This window comes from Macaca fascicularis, chromosome 1 (genome assembly GCF_037993035.2).
Source record: "Macaca fascicularis isolate 582-1 chromosome 1, T2T-MFA8v1.1".
Lineage (NCBI taxonomy): Eukaryota > Metazoa > Chordata > Mammalia > Primates > Cercopithecidae > Macaca > Macaca fascicularis.
Genome location: NC_088375.1, coordinates 178,169,423 through 178,187,621, shown reverse-complemented (window position 1 = coordinate 178,187,621; position 18,199 = coordinate 178,169,423). Strand labels below are relative to the sequence as shown.

At 43.2% G+C, this 18,199-nt stretch overlaps 1 protein-coding gene across 1 annotated transcript in view; it reads right to left on the bottom strand.

Moving 5' to 3' along the window:
* Positions 1 to 5,948: 5,948 nt before the first annotated feature.
* PLPP3 (phospholipid phosphatase 3) overlaps positions 5,949 to 18,199 on the bottom strand; it is an 84,182-nt gene continuing 71,931 nt past the window's right edge. Inside the window, exon 6 of the mRNA XM_005543252.5 lies at positions 5,949 to 7,869. Within this exon, the coding sequence (XP_005543309.1) occupies positions 7,744 to 7,869 (126 nt within the window). The 3' untranslated portion in view covers positions 5,949 to 7,743. The remainder of the gene's footprint in view (positions 7,870 to 18,199) is intronic.

The window sequence follows — 18,199 nt, the reverse complement described above, 5'->3', positions numbered from 1 at the left end:
CTACAAATAGACAAGTACATAAATCATAAGTATGCAGCTTAACACATTTTCACACAGTGACCACCACCCAGATCATGTCTTCTCCCAGTCAATGTATAGCCCCAAAGGTAACCACAAATCAGAGTTCTATCATCATAGATTAGTTTTGCCTGTTTTAAACTTTATGAAAATGAGCCCATATAGTATGTATTGTTTTGTGCCTGGTTTCATTCATTCAATATTCTTTTTGTGCATTCACTCACATTGTTGTATGTATAAGAGTTTGTTGGTTTTTATTGCTAAATAGTATTCTTCATGTGAATATTTAATTCCATTATTTAATTGGCGCTCAGATGTGGATGGGAACTTGGGTTTGTTCCAGTTTGGGATAGTGTTGTCATGAGCACTCTTGCACATGTCTTGTTGCACACACGTATTTCCTTCTGTTGGATATGTATTTTAGGAGTGAAATTTCTGGAGAATAGGGTATGTGTATTAATGGCTTTAGTAGATACCGGGAAGGTTTTCCAAAGTGATAGTACAAATGTACATGCCCACCAGCAGTGAATGAGAGTTCCAGTTGTTTCACATCCACTATCGGCTGTTTCTTGACTTCAGACAAGAATATCATAGATATGCAATGATATTTCATTGTAATTTTAATTTGCATTTCCTCAAGACTAAAAAGTTGAGCATGCTTTTACATGTTTATCTCCCGCTTGTATATCCTGTCATGAAGTTTTAGAAATAGGTTGTCTCTCTTTTTCTTATTATTTACACAGTTTGAGAATCAAAACAATACCACCAAAGCCTCCCTGATACTAATATTTATCTCTGATAATTCACTCATTTGCTGTCTTCTTTTAGAAGACCTGGAGAGGCTGAGGCGGGTGGATCACCTGAGGTCAGGAGTTTGAGACCAGCCTGGTCAACATGGTGAAATCCTGTCTCTACTAAAATACAAAAAAATTAGCCGGGCATGGTGGCACGTGCCTGTAATCCCAGCTTCTAGGGAGGCTGAGCCAGGAGAATTGCTTGAACCTGGGAGGTGGAGGTGGTAGTGAGCTGAGACTGAGCCACTGTACTTCAGCCTGGATGACAGAGCGAGAATCTGTCTCAAAAAAATAAAAAAGCAGGAAGCCTGGATCAGTAGCATCCCACTCTATTGGTGCCAATTTACTGTATTAGCCCACTTTCATGCCACCGATAAAGACCTACCTGAGATGGGACAATTTACAAAAGAGGTTTATGGGACTTACAGTTCCACATGTCTGGGGAGGCCTCACAATCATGGCAAAAGGTGAAAGGCACGTCTCACATGGCAGCAGACAAGAGATGAGGGCTCGTACAGGGAAACTCCCCTTTTTAAAACCATCTGATCTTGTGAGACGTATTCACTATCACAAGACTAGTGCAGGAAAGACCCGCCCCTATAATTCAATCACTTCCCACGGGCTTCCTCCCACAACACGTGGGAATTCAAGATGAGATTTGGGTGGGGACACAGCCAGACTATATCAGAGGGGTTTACGCAAAAACAAACAAACAAACAAACCTGACATTTCTTGTCAGAGTCAGATGTTCTAGAAGGGATGCTTACACAGGGTAGGGAGCAGATCCAGATCTTTCTGATTCCTTCCATGTCACAACACTTCATAAAGGCCCCTCCTCCCCATCACACTACTGGGATTATTTACTCATTATTTACTAGAACTACATTCTAGGCTCTAGGCTCACGAAAGACCGGGCTCTTTTCATTCATTTCGCTGAGTCAGTGCTGTAACCAGACTTTAGCCCTAGGTGGGTCTCAGGGGAGCCCTCCTTAATAGCAGGTCCTCCTGCTGAGAGCTCTCATAGCTCCTCCTGCATTCTTTCTTCAGAACACTCATCCCAGTTCTTAATTACGTATTTGTAAGTTGACTGTTCGTATTCCCCTTTAGACTATAAGCTCCTTGAAGCTGGCATCCCATTTTATCTACTATTTTACTTCAGGTGTTTACCAGTGCCTGGTACGCAGGAAGTAATTAACAAATATTAGTCAATGGATGACTGAAGTCATTTAGATCAGAATCCCAGATCTATCGAGATGTGTGAACTAAAACAAGATTCTTAACAGCTTCATTTTCTCACTCAGTAAAATGGGGCTATTCATTGCTACCTTTTTATTTTGTATTGTTTTATTGATACATCATAGTTGTATACACATTTGGAGTACATGTGATACTTTGATACATGTATATGATATATAGTGATCAAATCAGGGGAATGGGGATATCCATCACCTAAGACATTGATCTTTTCTTTGTGTTGGAAACATTGCAATTCTTCTCTTCTAGTTATTTTGAAATATACAATAAATTGCTGTTAACTGCAATTTAATATACTATCCAATATTAGAACTTATTCCTTCTATCAATTGTATTTTTTTACCTATCAACCAACTTCTCTTCATTTTCCCCCAATCATATCTACTTTAACAGTTGTTTTTGAAGATTTAAATAAAGCAGACTGCATGAAAATACCTGGGTCAGGATTTTGCACATCAACAGTTCTTTGGGAATACTTTACAATAAACAAATGAATGTATGAATTTACTCTAACTGGCAGGAATCTTATGCAGATTTCTAGCTTTTAAAGTTTTTTGTTTTTTTCCTTCTATCTCTACGTCAGAGAAAATGTAAGTCCTCATTAATTCCTAAGGACAGGGTCAATGTTTTGCAATTCTCTATATCCCTGCGGCCTGTTTAATTGGATGGTTACCAAGAATCACATGACTATTTGACCTGGATGATGATTAATTGGTTCAAAATTGCCAGGAACTGTTCAGTGCCAGGCAGAAATGCAGGATTTGCAGAGGGTAAGACTTGCTTCTGCCCCTGATAATCTGACAGTCTTGATACAGACCTTTATGCATGCAATTTTGGTACATTAAGCTAAGGGGTTACTGATGTCTGCACCCAGCATGCTCCGAGCCAAGCCCCGGAGGAGTGTGGCTTGGGGGCAGCACACCTGAACAGAGTCTGCAGATTTAAGGAGCAAAGAGTGGGAGTATTTCTCAAACTTTATTGTGCATATGAATCACCTAGGGATCTTACCCAAAGGAAGATTCTGATTCTGTAGGTTGGGGTGGGGCAAGGGTCTCCTAGGTCTGTATTTCTACCAAGCTCCCCGGGGATACAAATGTTGTTAGTCTGTGAACCACATTTAAAGAAGCAAGTCAAGGCCCACAGAATGCCATGAGCAAAGAGGTATAAAAACAGATCTTGCAAATCTCATCTTTACTGAGCAATACCCCAAGGCTCAGAGAGGTTAAGAAATGTGTCCAAAGTCACAACACATAGCTGGTAAGTGTCAGAGACAAGACTGCAACCTGGGCCTGAGTCCCCAGGTCCTAGTTTCCTTCTCCACATCATGCTGCTCCTCACAATAGCATGCAGCTCCATTGTTTCCTTAAGTCCGCATGAAACGGGGCTACTTCTCAAGTTCCATTTGTCAAGTACTGTTGGAAGGTAAAATGGAAAGACTGGGGTACTAGGATCAGGAGGCTTGAGCTCCGGTCTCACCAGTCCCTCCACTCCCTGGGTGCCTTCCTTCTCCCACCCCCACAAACAAGAGTTGTTCTGCCCCTCTGCACATTGGTTCTTCAGATTTGAAATGAAAATTTGGCCTCTGGCCTTAAGGATCTTCCTAGCTACATTTTGGGGCCCAAAGAAACATCACCACTTATAGAAAAATGCTGTGAAATTGCTGAGCTATTCCAGGGGCTGGAGGGGGCTGCATTGTCTAGCAGTAAAGAGCAGGCTGACCTTGGTGTCAAGGAGACACGAGCCACTTGGGTCTATTTCCAGGACTTGAAGCCAAATGGAGCACTCCTGGCTGGATTTTTCTTTTTCTTTTCTTTTTTCTTTTTTTTTTTTTTTTTAGGGTCTCACTCCATTGCCCAGGCTGGAGTGCAGTGGTGCAACCTCGGCTCACTGCAACCTCTGCCTCCCAGGTTCAAGTGATTCTCCTGCCTCAGCCTCCAGAGTAGCTGGGATTACAGGCATGTGCCACAATGCCCAGCTAGTCTTTTGTATTTTTAGTACAGATGCAGTTTCACCATGTTGGCCGGGCTAGTCTTGAACTCCTGACCTCAAGTGATCTGCCCTCCTCGGCCTCCTAAAGTGCGGGGATTACAGGCGTGAGTGAGCCATCATGCCTGGTCCCTGGCTGGATTTTGAAGTTGCTTGGGATTGATGACTTCTTTTTTCCTTCTATTTATCTCCCCCGACTTTTTTTTTTTTTTTTTTTTTTTTTGAGATGGAGTCTGGCTCTGTTGCCCAGGCTGGAGTGCAATGGCATGATCTCGGCTCACTGCAAGCTCCGCCTCCCGGGTTCACGCCATTCTCCTGCCTCAGCCTCCCGAGTAGCTGGGACTACAGGCGCCCACCACCACGCCCAGCTAATTTTTTTTTGTATTTTTAGTAGAGACGGGGTTTAATGTGTTAGCCAGGATGGTTTCAATCTCCTGACCTCGTGATCTGCCTGCCTTGGCCTCCCAAAGCTCGGGGAGTACAGGCGTGAGATACCACGCCCGGCTTCTTTCCCTTTTTAGATAGGAATGTCTTTAACTGTTATTCTATGCCTGTCCCACCACTGAACTTAGGGAGCAGATAACTTGTTTCTTAAGTTTCACAAGTTCATAGAGAACAATGTATTCCAGGGTGGATTAAACATGGAGCCTCTTTACCTAATTTGAATGGGTTAGTTTAGATGATGAGATTTGGGGTGTTTACGTTGTTAAGATTTAGGATTTTGACTTGATACTGCCATATCCTAGGTCTTTAGGGGATGTGGGGATAGGGTGATAGGTTTTGCATGTGGGATGGGTATGAATCTTTTGAGGGTCAGAGGGTGACCTCTGGTACTCCTCATGTTCCCGAAACATGTCCATGTCTTCAATCCCTGGCATCTGTGAATATATGTTCCATGGCAAAGAGGAATTAAGGCAGCAGATTGAATTAAGTTTGCCAGTGAACTGACTTTAATATACGTGATTATCCTAGATTATGAGCAGGCCTGTGTAATCACCAAGGAGGGCCCTTACACGTGAAAGGGGTGGCAGACGAGGAGAACCAAAGAGATGGCAGGTGAGGACTCGACCCAGTGTTGCTTCCTCCATGTGAACATGGAGGAAGAGGGCCACAAGCCAGGGAAAGTGGGTGGCCTCTAAAGATGGAAAAGGCAAGGAAATAGCTTCTCCCCTACAGCCTTCAAGACTGTAAGACAATACATCTCTGTTGTTTTACGTTTGTGGTAATTTGTTACAGCTGCCATAGTAAATTAATATAAGACCTGTCCTACAATTTAATGCTCTAGGATCTTAGACAAATCATTTCATCTTTGCATTCCTTAGTATTCCTTCTTTCTAAAAATAAGAACTGCTGTGAAGATCAGACAGAACAAATAGGCAAAAATCCCTGGCACACAGGTGCTCGATAAATGTGAATTTCTAGCTTCCCCTTTTCTTCCAGGTTGGAGGAACACAAGGAAGGGAAGCAGGAGCCACATGCCATTCTCAGCAGTGCCTGCACCTTCCTTTGATGTGGACTGTGTACAGGATTCCCTCAGTACAGCTCCCCCAGCATACCTTATCTAGAGTGAAGGCTGCTTATCTGCCCTTGGGGCTCCTACAGCTCCTACCTCTCTGATGGAAAAATCCCTTTTAGAATACAAAAGCTCTCTAGAAGAGCCTGAGATGAGGGTAGAGCCAGGGCCTCATTCTGCAAACAGGCTTTCAGAGATGAAAGAGCAGGGCAGACATCAGTATCTACCCTATGACCACCACATTTCCCACTGAAAAAAATCAGGAGTTGGTGCCCTGAGATGAGGCAAGCCCACTCAAAGAGGCCAGCCTGTGATTCTTCCTTCTCCTACCCGCACACCTGAGACAAACATCTCTCAAACACTCCAGGCTTGCAAGTCCTTAATTAGTTGTGTTATGAGCTTTTATTTAAAAAGCACATTTAATACAAGTATAGTTTCGCAGATACAAGTTTTCACTTTGTATGCTACAAAAGTCTTTGAATATTATTCTCTTTACAAAATGGAACCTTACAAAAATACTGACAATTTAATGTTTTTATACAGTTTTCTCTAGTTGCAGTTATTTCTTTCATTATAAAACAATGTCTACCACAGAACTATGATATTTTAGTTGATATTTAAAAAATTAACTCAATGCTTTTTTAAGCAGCTAATGTAAATAACACAGGTCGAGACACAGTTTATAATCATAGTGGATATAGCTAAAATTGTTTCAGAAATAATATCTTACATAGTTAACTTTTAATGTTTTATACATTATTTATATAATATTTATATATAAAAATCATAGCTTGCTATAAGTTGAAATGAAAGGACGGATTCTGTAGTAAGGATGTGCATGTGGTTGATCCATATGGTTACATGTAACCCTTTGAAAGGTCTGCATCCAAGATCTAAACGCATTTCTTCCTTCCTCCTTTCCTCAAAAGGTTCAGTAGAAGGGGTCCCTGTCTATCACCTAGAGTAGGACCTTGCATGGAAGGACACTTATGGATAGAGGATGAGGAAAACTCTCTACCGAGATTTAACCCATATGTTCTGCCCAGCAGAACCTATCAAGAACTGCCCTAGGGGTCAACCCCAAGACAATAGTGCTTTACACAGCAAGAGCAACTCCTACAAAGACCCTCAGCTCTGTCATCCTGAAGGGTAACCTCTCAGGCATGAGACTGCCTGCTTCTCTGGCTCCTTCTGATTTGCAACAGCTAAAAGGTTGGTTCGATTTTCATTCTGCCCCCTTCACTCTCCCATCTGTTGTACAGAAGGCTGCTTTCCATCAGCTGGTGGCAGACCATGCCTTGCTCATCCCGGGCCCTCACAGGAAATCCTGGTGGGCACGCAGCAAGGATTTCAAGGGAGAAGGCAGTAACCGAAGTCGAACTGTTTCTAAGAGTGTGCAAGTGCCCGGTGATTGACGTGCACAACATCAGCATCCTGCAATTGACATTTCAACATCACAGGATGGTGCGTCAAAAGAAGAAAAGCGAAGGCCTGTGCCCTCGATTTCTTCTGAAATTGTGCTATTTGTGAAATTCACTCGTCCACAAAGAGTCTGCTAATCACTAATGTGAGGAACTATGGTTGTTGGCCTATGGGCAGGGGAGGTGGTAAGGCCTTAGCACTGGGAATCTGGATTCGGGATCTGATCACTTGACTGAGCAAACTTGCTCTTTCCTTCTATTTAAAACACAAAGCAAAACTTCCTGAACTAAAGTCACAGTACAGAATAGAATGGGATGGACAGAAAGACTCAAGAGGGCAGCTCTGCAATGGCTATTTTCTTGATTCAGTGCTATGTCTGGCATCGTGTGCTACAATGTGAATTTTTGCTTTTCTCACAGGCCTGGGATTCCTCAGATCACAAAAGGTGACCAGCAGCCTCTACTCAAATAATTTTAGTGTTTGTTCCTGAACAAGCCGTGTTCACTAGAACATGAACACTTAAACCAATTGCACATCCAGGACTCTGGCACTTGGTGTTAGTTTGCTGTTGTTTCCACATAGGCGAACACTACCTATTTTGGAAGGCCACAAAGTAAAACATTTTTTTTTTTCCTTTTAAAAAATCAGTCGGGCAAAAGTTTTTCCCTACATTCTACTGTCTGATGAGATTGGAGAGCAGCAAGAACTTGCTGTCAGCAGTCATTTTACAGAAACAGCTCAGGAGGTGGGTGGCACCTACACCATGTTGTGGTGATTGTTCCTGTCAATAATGTCCACAGGTGAAAGGATTTCCTTCCGGATAGCAGGGGCAGGCAGGGAGAGCGTCGTCTTAGTCTTGAAGAGGTCAGACACGAAGAAAACCTAGAAGCACAAATCAGAGATGGAAGTCAGTAACTGATATCCGGGGTCTGGGTACACAGGATAAAGGAAGGTCAGAGGAGCACAGACTGCAGGAAGAGGGGCCTCAAATCACAACTCTTTGAATAGGGAAGGGTGATAGGGATCATATCGTCAAGGCTTATTGTACAGATAGGGAAACTGAGGCCCAGGAAAAGGCAGTGACATGCTCCAGGTTGCACAACACCAGTTCAGTAGAATCCACTTCTAAGGACTCTCAGTCCAGTGCCCGTATCTGCAACCCACACTTCCTTATTTCTCAAGGCAAACGAATAGCAATGAAAGATAAGTTCCTAAACAAAGGAAGCAGGTCATAATTAGTTATAGTCATTAATTCACACTACTTTCCCTTTCCTCACAAAGGAATCCAGGGTGTAACCAGAAAAGATCAGCCAACATGAACTCCTATCAGCAAGAGCTGAAGTCAGGCAGTGGTGACTATTTTTCCTGAAAACCTACTGATATCAACTATTTGATGGGGGTCAAGAAACCGGGTTCTCGTTGCTGAGAAAGTTGGCAACTAACCTGGAGGAAAGGTTAATGAAAAATCTCTTATCACTTATTCCCAGCGTCCTTTTTCCTCCTGGGAATGTGACCTCACTGAGTCTTTCTTATAATACCTGAGAAACATTTATTGAATGCCACTTGCAAAAGTGTGAGGATGGCACAGGCATAGTTCCTGCCTCAATGAACTTATGATGAAAGATCCAAGGGCTTGATGAGCTACTGGAGTAAGAAAAATTTATGCTTTGTATTAGATGGCAAAATAAATACAGACATCCATTTGAGCCATTTAGCAACAGGAGTTTTTACTAAGTAACCATAAGCGGCAGCTATCAGTCATGTAATTTAATAGGAAACACATGGCTGGGTTTCAAAATAGCAAGTAAAACACTATCAGAGTTCCTATATCCAACAGCTTTCTGAATTGATGGGTCTTTGTCCTGCAGATGGTAATGTGCTCACTACTAATGACAGCACTATGGCTTCACTCTGGCCACATTATAGGCAAGAAAACAAAGTTCTTAATAAGATTTTACCAAAACTAAGGCTCTAGCGATCCAGGGCCTGGCCACAGTAGGGACTTGCATTATTTGTTAAACTCATTTTCACAATGTCCCTTCTGTAGCAACACAGCAATCAAGAAAATGCTATAAAAATCACAGCAAGAAGCTGGTGATGCTGGTTACCTCGAGAGAAGGGAACTGGGTGGCTAGAAGGCAAAGGTGAAACAGATGTTTACTGGTCACTGTAAAACCCGTTGTACCTTTTGAATTTTGTACCCATTACATATATTACCTACCAAAACATTTAATAAGTATTATTTTGTTGTTAAAAAAAAAAATAAAGCTAGGCTACTTCTATGCTACTACAAGAAAATAAAGTATTAGCCAAGAAGTATAACATCGTAATACATTCACAGTTTGAGTGCTATTGGATGTACCACTTTGCAAGGGAAAAAAATTCAGTCTTTTCTCCCTTTCTTTTGTCAGGAGGTTTGAACAGTGAAAACCATGGTACCAAAAGATTTGTCTCCTAGTCAGAGTCAAACTTGGGGATCAGGAGAAAAAAGATCTGTGCACAACCTGCCAGTAGGCTCTAGGCTCCCCTGCCAGAAAATTATTTGTAGTTGGTTTGGGAAACGGTTTTCAAGTGTCCCCAGTATGAGGAAACAGACTCGATTAAAGTTCAATGTGAAGATAATTAAACTTTTCAACTCTACTCCAGCCCCAGCCCCACATTTTCCCTGATCTCCCCCAGTGGCCTTACTTCTTTTTGTACTAAAATGATGTTATCATCTGAGAGGTGCAAACAACAATGTCCTCATCTGTAGCTCAAAATTATCCTCCCCTTTATCCTTCAATTTGTCTCAGAGGAAGAGGTTTTGATCAATCTCTCCATCACTACTTTCTTTTTTTTTTTAATTATTATTATTATTTTTAGACGGAGTCTCACTCTGTCACCCAGGCTGGAGTGCAGTGGCACGATCTCGGCTCAGTGAAACCTCTGCCACCCAGGTTCAAGTGATTCTCCTGTCTCAGCTCCTGAGTAGCTGGGATTACAGGCACGTGCCACTGTGCCTGGCTAATTTTTATATTTTTAGTAGAGACAGGGTTTCACCATGCTGGCCAGGCTGGTCTTGAACTCCTGACCTCGCGATCTGCCTGCCTTGGCCTTCCAAAGTACTGAGATTAAAGGCGTGAGCCACTGCGCCTGGCCCATCACTACTTTTGAATTCACTTATCCCAGCTTAGCAGCTAGATTCATGAAAATAAGTCATACAGGTCTAATTTCTTAGAGCTCTTTCTCCCAGAATCCATCCCATCTGCCAAGGGCAAATATAGCTGGGGACAGCTCCCCCATCCCCAGCAAACACCTTCCCCTTCAAGATCTTGAACAATCTACCACCTCAATCTACTGGCTTATCTCCCAATCTAATTTTCTGAGCTCATAGTCACTACATCTTAGGGTTTCCATTTCCTAACTGCAAGATAGGAATCATATGAAGATTAAAGGCAATAATAACTTGCAAAGATCTAAACCTGTGACTGTTGCATAGTTCAATAGAAGGTGTTCCATTCTCTAATGATCTGGATACCAAAGTAATTACTGGACCCAGAGAAAGCCATGCTCTCCCATGTGTCCAAAACTTTGCTTATCGGCCTTTCTTCCTAGATGAGAGGCTTCTTGAAGATGGAATCCTAACCCTAATCACCCTCAATCACCCAAAGCACTTAGCTTTGAGCCTTGTACACAACAAGGGCTTAATAAAGGTTTGTCATTGAATTTCAAAAATTCTCTTTACTTAATAGAAAGCAAGCACACTGGCCTTGGACCTTATTGACAATACAACTCCTACAGACTTGAGGGGGAACCACATACTCAAATACTGCCTGCTCAGAGCCAAGCGGCGAGGTGAAAAGTTGAGTGAGGTCCAGCAGAATCCCACTTTAAGCTGTATTTCACTTTCAGCATGACTTGAGGTTACACAAACACTTTTTTTGGGATCATGAAACATAATACTGTCAAGACTGAAACAGGGTTCAGTCTTCCTAATATTTGAACAGCAGAACACAAAAAGACCTAGCAAAAGTAAAAGCTTCTTGGCTTGGAGCAGTTCCATTTCCTACAGAAGATGATCTCCACCCAGAAAGAAAACCCAGAGGCCCAGGCTGGGAAGGGTCTATACAAATTAAGTGGCTGTCTTAGGTCTATGGGATAAACCCACTCCCAGCCCACAATCCTACTCCACAGATCTCTGCTGTGCGAAAGGACACATTCGACAATAAATACAGTTCCAGCAAACAAGAAAAACTATACCCTAAGCACCAAGAAGAGATCTAAGTTACAATGTGCCGAACATTTGTTTTCAATTCCGTTTCTCCAATGCTTTGAATTTTAAACATTACTTTTTTTTTTTTGGAAAATGAATGAATGCAATCAATAAATACTTATTGGATTCCTGCTATGTGTTAAACTCCAAAAATATGAAGATGAATATACATTAAGACAGTCTTTTACCCTCCGGGAGTTTGTAGGCCAGTGAGTTAGAGAGCCAGGTAAACAGATGACCACAATACAGCATATTAAGGATTATGATGGAGGGAAGCCAGGGTGTTGAGGAAGCACAGAGAATGTGGCATTTAACCCAGACCGAAGGGGAGTGGGAAGCAGGCCTTAGAAGGCTTCTCCTAAAGGATGTCTATTTGATCTCGGCTTTGAAGGATAAGGAGGAGTTAACCAGGCAGTGAATGCTAGGATGTTGTTTCAGGCAAAGGGGATAGTGTGTGCAAAGGCACAGGAGAAAGGGAGTACAGCACATCCGGGAGCTGCAGGAACCTCAGTATATCTAACGTGGAGCAGTCAAAGAGGCTGGAGAGGAGAGGACTAGATATTGAAAAGCCTCCTGGGACATGTTAAGCAGTTCAGATCTCATTGTTTTAGCTCTAGGAATCATTGTCAAGGCAAAAGTGGGGAAGCAACACATTGGAAAGACCTGCATTAAGATCATGTTGGAGGTCGGGCGTGGTGGCTCAAGCCTATAATCCCAGCACTTTGGGAGGCTGAGGCAGGTGGATCACTTGAGGTCAGGAGTTCGAGACCAGCCTGGCCAACACGGTGAAACCCCCCCTCTAAAAAAGTACAAAAATTAGGTGGCTATGATGGCAGGTGCCTATAATGCCAGCTACTCAGGAGGCTGAAGTGGAAGAATCACTTGAACCTGGGAGGTGGAGGTTTCAGTGAGCCATGATGGTGCCATTGCACTCCAGCCTGGGCGAGAGAGGGAGACTCTCTGTCTCAGACCAAAAAAAAAAAAAAAAAAAAAATCACGATGGTAACTAAAATGGAGATGGAGTCAGAAAGTATGTAGTGAGCCTGGAGGCAGGGATTAAAGAGTCTAGGAGAGGATGAGTCCCGAACAACACCTATGCAGTAAAGACAAAGAAGAAGAGATGGATTTTGAAACGTTGAGTATAGGACTGCAGCTGGTAGAGGTGATATGTTTGGGGTGGGTATGTGTGCGAGGGAGGCAATATTTTTCTTCCTAGTTCTGTTTTCAACTCTAGAAATCTTTGCACTTATTCCCATAAAAACTTAAAATTTCGGTAACTATGCTAGGAAAGAAATATATATACAACTTGCTTTCCTCTGCCTGTGATGTTGTCTTGGGGGAGTGATTCCCCCCCACCCCAGTGGTATTTGGTACTGTAGAGTGTTGTACCACCATCACTTTTATCTAATTCCAAGACATTTCATTGCCCCAAAATAAAACTCCATAAACTTAGAGCAGCCATGTCCCGTTCCCTCTTCTCCCCAGCCCCTGGTAACCATCAATCTGCTTTCTGTTTCTATGGATTTATCTGTGGGGAAGTGATTCTGACCTCCTCCTGAGTCAAAAGGAGTCAACTGTTCCGTGATCCCAGGGTGGAAGATGATCTAATTTACCCAAGCACTGTGGACAATGTAGCTCCTTCCTTCAAGAGCAAGAGTACACACAAGACAACGCTAAGCTGTAAGAACCCCATTCACTGTGATGAGGAGATAAGAAAAAACAAACTAGAAAAAGAAAAAAGAGAGAGAGGGGGGAAAAAAGAGTGGTTGAGACTGTGAACGAACATGTGAAATCTGACACGTTCTAGCTGGACGTAGAGGCAATATGCTGATGGGAGTTTTCTATGGGACAAACAGAATCTGCTCTCAAAGTTCTTACAGTTTCTAGGGCTATCTTTGGCCAAGAGTTGGCACACTCAAAGAGGAAGACGCTTCCGATGGCTTATACCAGCATTCACACTCTGGAAATGTTAACCTCCCAGGAAGCACAAACAGTCCAGCCCTGCTGGGGTGCTGCCTGCCTAGAGGTCACCAAGAACCAAGTACACCAGAAACAAGAAGTCTGGTAGGTAGCCAGCTTCCTCCTTTCATTGCTAGGAATGGCTGAATCAGCAAATTTTGAGGATCATTTTGTTAATTTTGTTAAGGGCAGATTATAACAATAAAATTATCCTTTAAATGTTCCTAGAGTCCCTGAGTGTAAGTGAACTCCTTGAAAATAGGAATCCCATCCTTACATAACACATTGATCTGAAATGCTAGCAAAAGGTAGATAACTATAAAAGAAAAAGATTTTTTGAGTCTTAGAACCTCAAGAAAACTGAGCGTCATCTATTCTGGTATTTCCTAAAGTGTTGTCCTCAAACCATCTGTTTCAGAATCACCTGGGAGCTTCCTGAAATAGCAGATTCCTGGGTCCATCTAACACCTACTGAGAGTGTTGTTTGGAATCTGCATTTTAGCAAACACTACAGTTATTTGTTATGCAGACAACAGTTAAGAGAGCCATTAGTGGACAGTCTGTAGAGATTAACAGATGGGCTCAAATCCCAGACCCGCCATTGCATGGCTGTGTGTCTTAGACAATCTACACTGAGCACACAATTATCTTCTTTGAACGACTCTTCTCTCTTTGGTACCCATATTGAACTTTTAATAACCTTCCATCTTAGCATTAGGCCATAGGCTTTGATACATGATGCACGTATTCCTCTGTGCTCTGGCCCTGGGATTTCCTTTTAGCTTTCTGGTCTACCACACTGAACAATCTCATGGATTAAGGAAGGAATAACTCTCTTTGGAGGAGAAAGCCTTGGGACCTGGCTCACCCTCATGCCCTAAGTACAGTAAGTGCTATCTAAAGAAAAGCCATCTTTGGCAGCCTTGTTTTTTAACTAGATGGGGTTATCCAACTGCAATCATTATTTTTTGACCACAATAAAGGGCTTTCAGTGGCTTTTGGCCCTGGGAATTTGTGAGCATTTCTGTTGAGTGACTTTCTAGTATATCTGAGAAGGAAAATGATGAGATGGAAAAGAGTGTGACACTGGAAATCAGACAGCAGAATATCGTCCCAAAATTTCTACTGGTGTGTGATCCAAGCTGTCACACTTGTCTTGAATTTATACAAGATGAAAAGGTTTTACAGTTGCAGATGATGGGTCTGCCCTGTATTTGTGTGCAAATGTTATTTTTAAAATCCACCAGCTGGGCGCGGTGGCTCACACCAGTAATCCCAGCACTTTGGGAGGCCGAGGTGGGTGGATCACCTGAGGTTGGGAGTTTGAGACCAGCTTGACCAACATGGAGAAACCCCGTCTCTACTAAAAATACAAACATTAGCCGGTTGTGGTGGCGCATGTTTATAATCCCAGCTACTTGGGAGGCTGAGGCAGGAGAATCACTTGAACCTGGAAGATGGAGCTTGTGGTGAGCTGAGATCACGCCATTGCACTCCAGCCTGGGCAACAAGAGTGAAACTCTGTCTAAAAAAAAAAAAAAAAAAAAAAATATTCACCTACCTATGGTTCCTGTAAGGCTTACATGAAATATATGTGAAAACACTTTGAAGAACTATTCATTCATTCATCTATTTATTTATTTTGAGACAGAGTCTCGCTCTGTCGCTCAGGCTGGAATGCGGCACCATCTCCACTCACTGCAACCTCCACCTCCCTAGTCCAAGCATTCTTGTGCCTCAGCCTCCGAGTAGCTGGGATTACAGGTGTGTACCACCGCACCTAGCCAATTTTTGTATGTTTTTGGTAGAGACGGGATGTTGGCCGGCCGGGTCTTGAACTCCTGAACTCAAGTGATCCACCCACCTCAGCCTCCTAAAGCACTGGGATTATAGGCATAAGCCACCGCACATCCAGCCTTATGAAGGACTATTCAAATCATCACTGCTATTGAGGAATGTGAAGGAAATTAGTCCCACAAAATGAACAAAGAGGGTTTAGAGAAGCAAAGAAAGTTGAGAGCAATTTTGCAGAGCATGCTGCTGTGTGCCTGCGGTCCCAGCTAGTCAGGAAGTTGAGGTGGGAGGATGGCTTGAGCCCAAGAGTTTAAGGCCAGCCTGGGCAACATAGCAAGACCCGCCCCCGGCCCTCTCCCCATCCCTTTAAAGAAAGTTGTGGGCAATACTGATGGAGAGCAAGAATCTGTGCCAAGGAACCTTCCAGGAAAATATTCATAGGCTATTAGGGAGGGTGTCTGGTAAGGAGGACCCAGGGGACTGACAGCTCTGTCTATGGGGCGCTAAATGCAGTAGGAGCTGGAGCTTAGGAACACAGTACCCAAAGATGACCAAGGTTCGACAAAAGCAGGGGACCCCATTCCCAGAAACCATCCAATTTTGAAGCCGAAAGGGAGAAGCAGGCTACTATTCATTGAGGTCACCTCTCCCCATTATCCCACAAATTCCGTTGTTCTGCATTTCTAGGGTCACAAAACACATCATGTTCTCACCCATCTCCATGTCTTTGTGCTATTCCTTCTGCGTGGAATTCCCTTCCTTATTTTTTGTATCTTACAGCAAATGGCCATTCATTTTTAAAGAATTACCTACTCTAAAAATTCTTTCTAGTCTTACAACACCCTCAAGAAGAATTAATCACCTCTTCTCTTGTAACCGCACTGTCCTCAGTAGGGTATCCCATCCCAGCAGCTGTGCCCTTCTATTATACTTCTCTGTTTACATGTCTGTTCCTACTAGATCATTCTCAAGCCATTAGCAAGCTACAAAATCAACTAGGTAGTCACCACCAGCATTTTTGAAGATTAATAGAAAATATTAGAATGTCTCACGCAGTAAGGGCAAGTCTTATTTTGTGATGTTATTTGTTTTAGTTATGTGTGGGTGACTCTATTGGGTTATGATATAAAGTGTATTTCTTATTATAGATGGTGGTCAAGTCTTGGAAAGCTACTGCACTAGATAAGCTCTTTAAGGACCAACTCCTTTTAGCTCTGAATCTTTAAACAAAGCATAGTACTTAATGTACAATTCACTATCAACATTGCATGTGCCAAGCATGATGCATCTTTAATTCTCTAAATCCTCAATCCAAAAATCATGTTAGGTATTATCATCCCCACCTCATGGGATTGGAAAAGGTGGCTGAGAGGTGAAGTGACTTATCCTGACAGCTTACCTAGCAAGTGGCAGGAATATAACTTCCCTCTCTGAGCCTCTGCTTCGTCAGCCCATCCATCTTAGCAGGGAACCAAGAAAGGAAGTTTTAGAAGTAAAGTTGATCCTTGAATAACATGGGCTTGAACTGCATGGGTCCACTTATATGCAAATTTTCTTCTGCTTCTGCCAACCCTGAGACAGCAAGACCAACCCTTCTTCTTCTTCCTCCTCATGAGCCTACTCAACATGGAAACAACCAGCATGACTTTTACGGTGATCACTTCCACCTAATGCACAGTAAATATATTTCCTCTTCCTTATAATTTTCTTGGTAACATCTTCTTTTCTCTAGCTTACTTTATTGTAAGAATACTGTATATAATACATAAAACATACGAAATATGTGTTAATTGACTGTTTATGTTATCAGCAAGGCTTCCAGTCAACAGTAGGCTATTAGTAGCTTTAAGTGTTGAGGGAGTCAAAAGTTCTATTTGAACTTTTTTTTGTGCTGGAGGTCAGAACCTCTAGTCCCCATGTTGTTCAAGGTCAACTGTATTTTGACCAGATGTAGAGCACTACAAAGATACTGTCATTATCTATTAGCGGCCAAAGTTTACTCCTTTGCTTCCTTCTCTCTCCCACATCCATGTTTCTACCTGCCTAAGAGTAGGGGCCAGCAGTGGCAAGGTCACATTAACTTAAGGTCACATTACTGGGCAAAGAGCTAGACTTCTGCAGGGCCAGAAGAGGTTTGGGAGCTCATTTCATCCATTCCCCTGTGCCCAGGCAGCAATGGAGTAAGTCAGAAGGGAATAGATGGGACTCTCTCCTATTAGAGAAGGAAGAGGCCTTGCAAATTCATGGCCAGGCATGCTTGGAATTTACTGTTTAGCCCTTTAGATGGAATCAAGAAACTGGGGATTTGGTTCCTACTCTGCTACTGTGTGTCCTTGGGCGTGTCCTGGCCTCTCCCTGCACTGCAGTTTCCTTTTGCAGGGGTTGTCATCGCTGAACTCTTCTTCACACTGGCATTCTTGCTGGTGCCTTTTCCCAAGGTCACCTCACTGGGGAAGAGACAAAGAATGCCCTTGCCCTTCCCTACATCTGGAGGAAGATAGCAGCACACAAAAGAGCAACGGCGAGCGGAGCCACACCCCCGGGAAGAGGAAAACCAGGAAAGCCTCTGCTGTGTATTTATGCAATCCACGAGCAGCTGCTTCCTCTGCTGAACCCACAGCAATGGCAGCCGGGCCCTCCCCTGACCCCTCCCAGGGGCCCCTAATTTGCCATCTGTTAGAGGGTCAGGGAGGAGGTGACCAGATATGCAAGTTGTCACCAGACAGGAAATGAACCGATGTCTCTTCCTTCGTCCTAGTCCCTGGGTGAGTCCAGCTGTAAAGTTCACATCCTTGGTAGGGTGACTTAGTGAGTGTGTAGGCGGGAGGGGGGCTGGGAGAGTCAATATGAGCCTGTGTTGTTTTTTTTTTTTAATTTGTCGTTCTGAGTTCTGGCAAGACAGACAGAATGGACCTCTGTCTATCTGGGTATGACCGGGTCTGCCCATGCACCTCGTGGTCTATCTGGGCTGTGGCTCTCTCCTTTGTCCTGTGTACCCCTGTACAGATCTCTGAAGGTGTGCAGGCAGGCCTATCTGACCCTAAGTGCTTGTGTCTTTGTGTTGAGTCCATGACACCGTATAGGTCTTCCGTCTGTGCTGGCTTCCATTGTCTTCCCTTTCTGGAAAGCATTCAATTAGTAAGCAATGGAGGAGGAAACCAGACATCCATTTGACATGTGATTTTTGTCTAGACAAGTCTGCCCTGC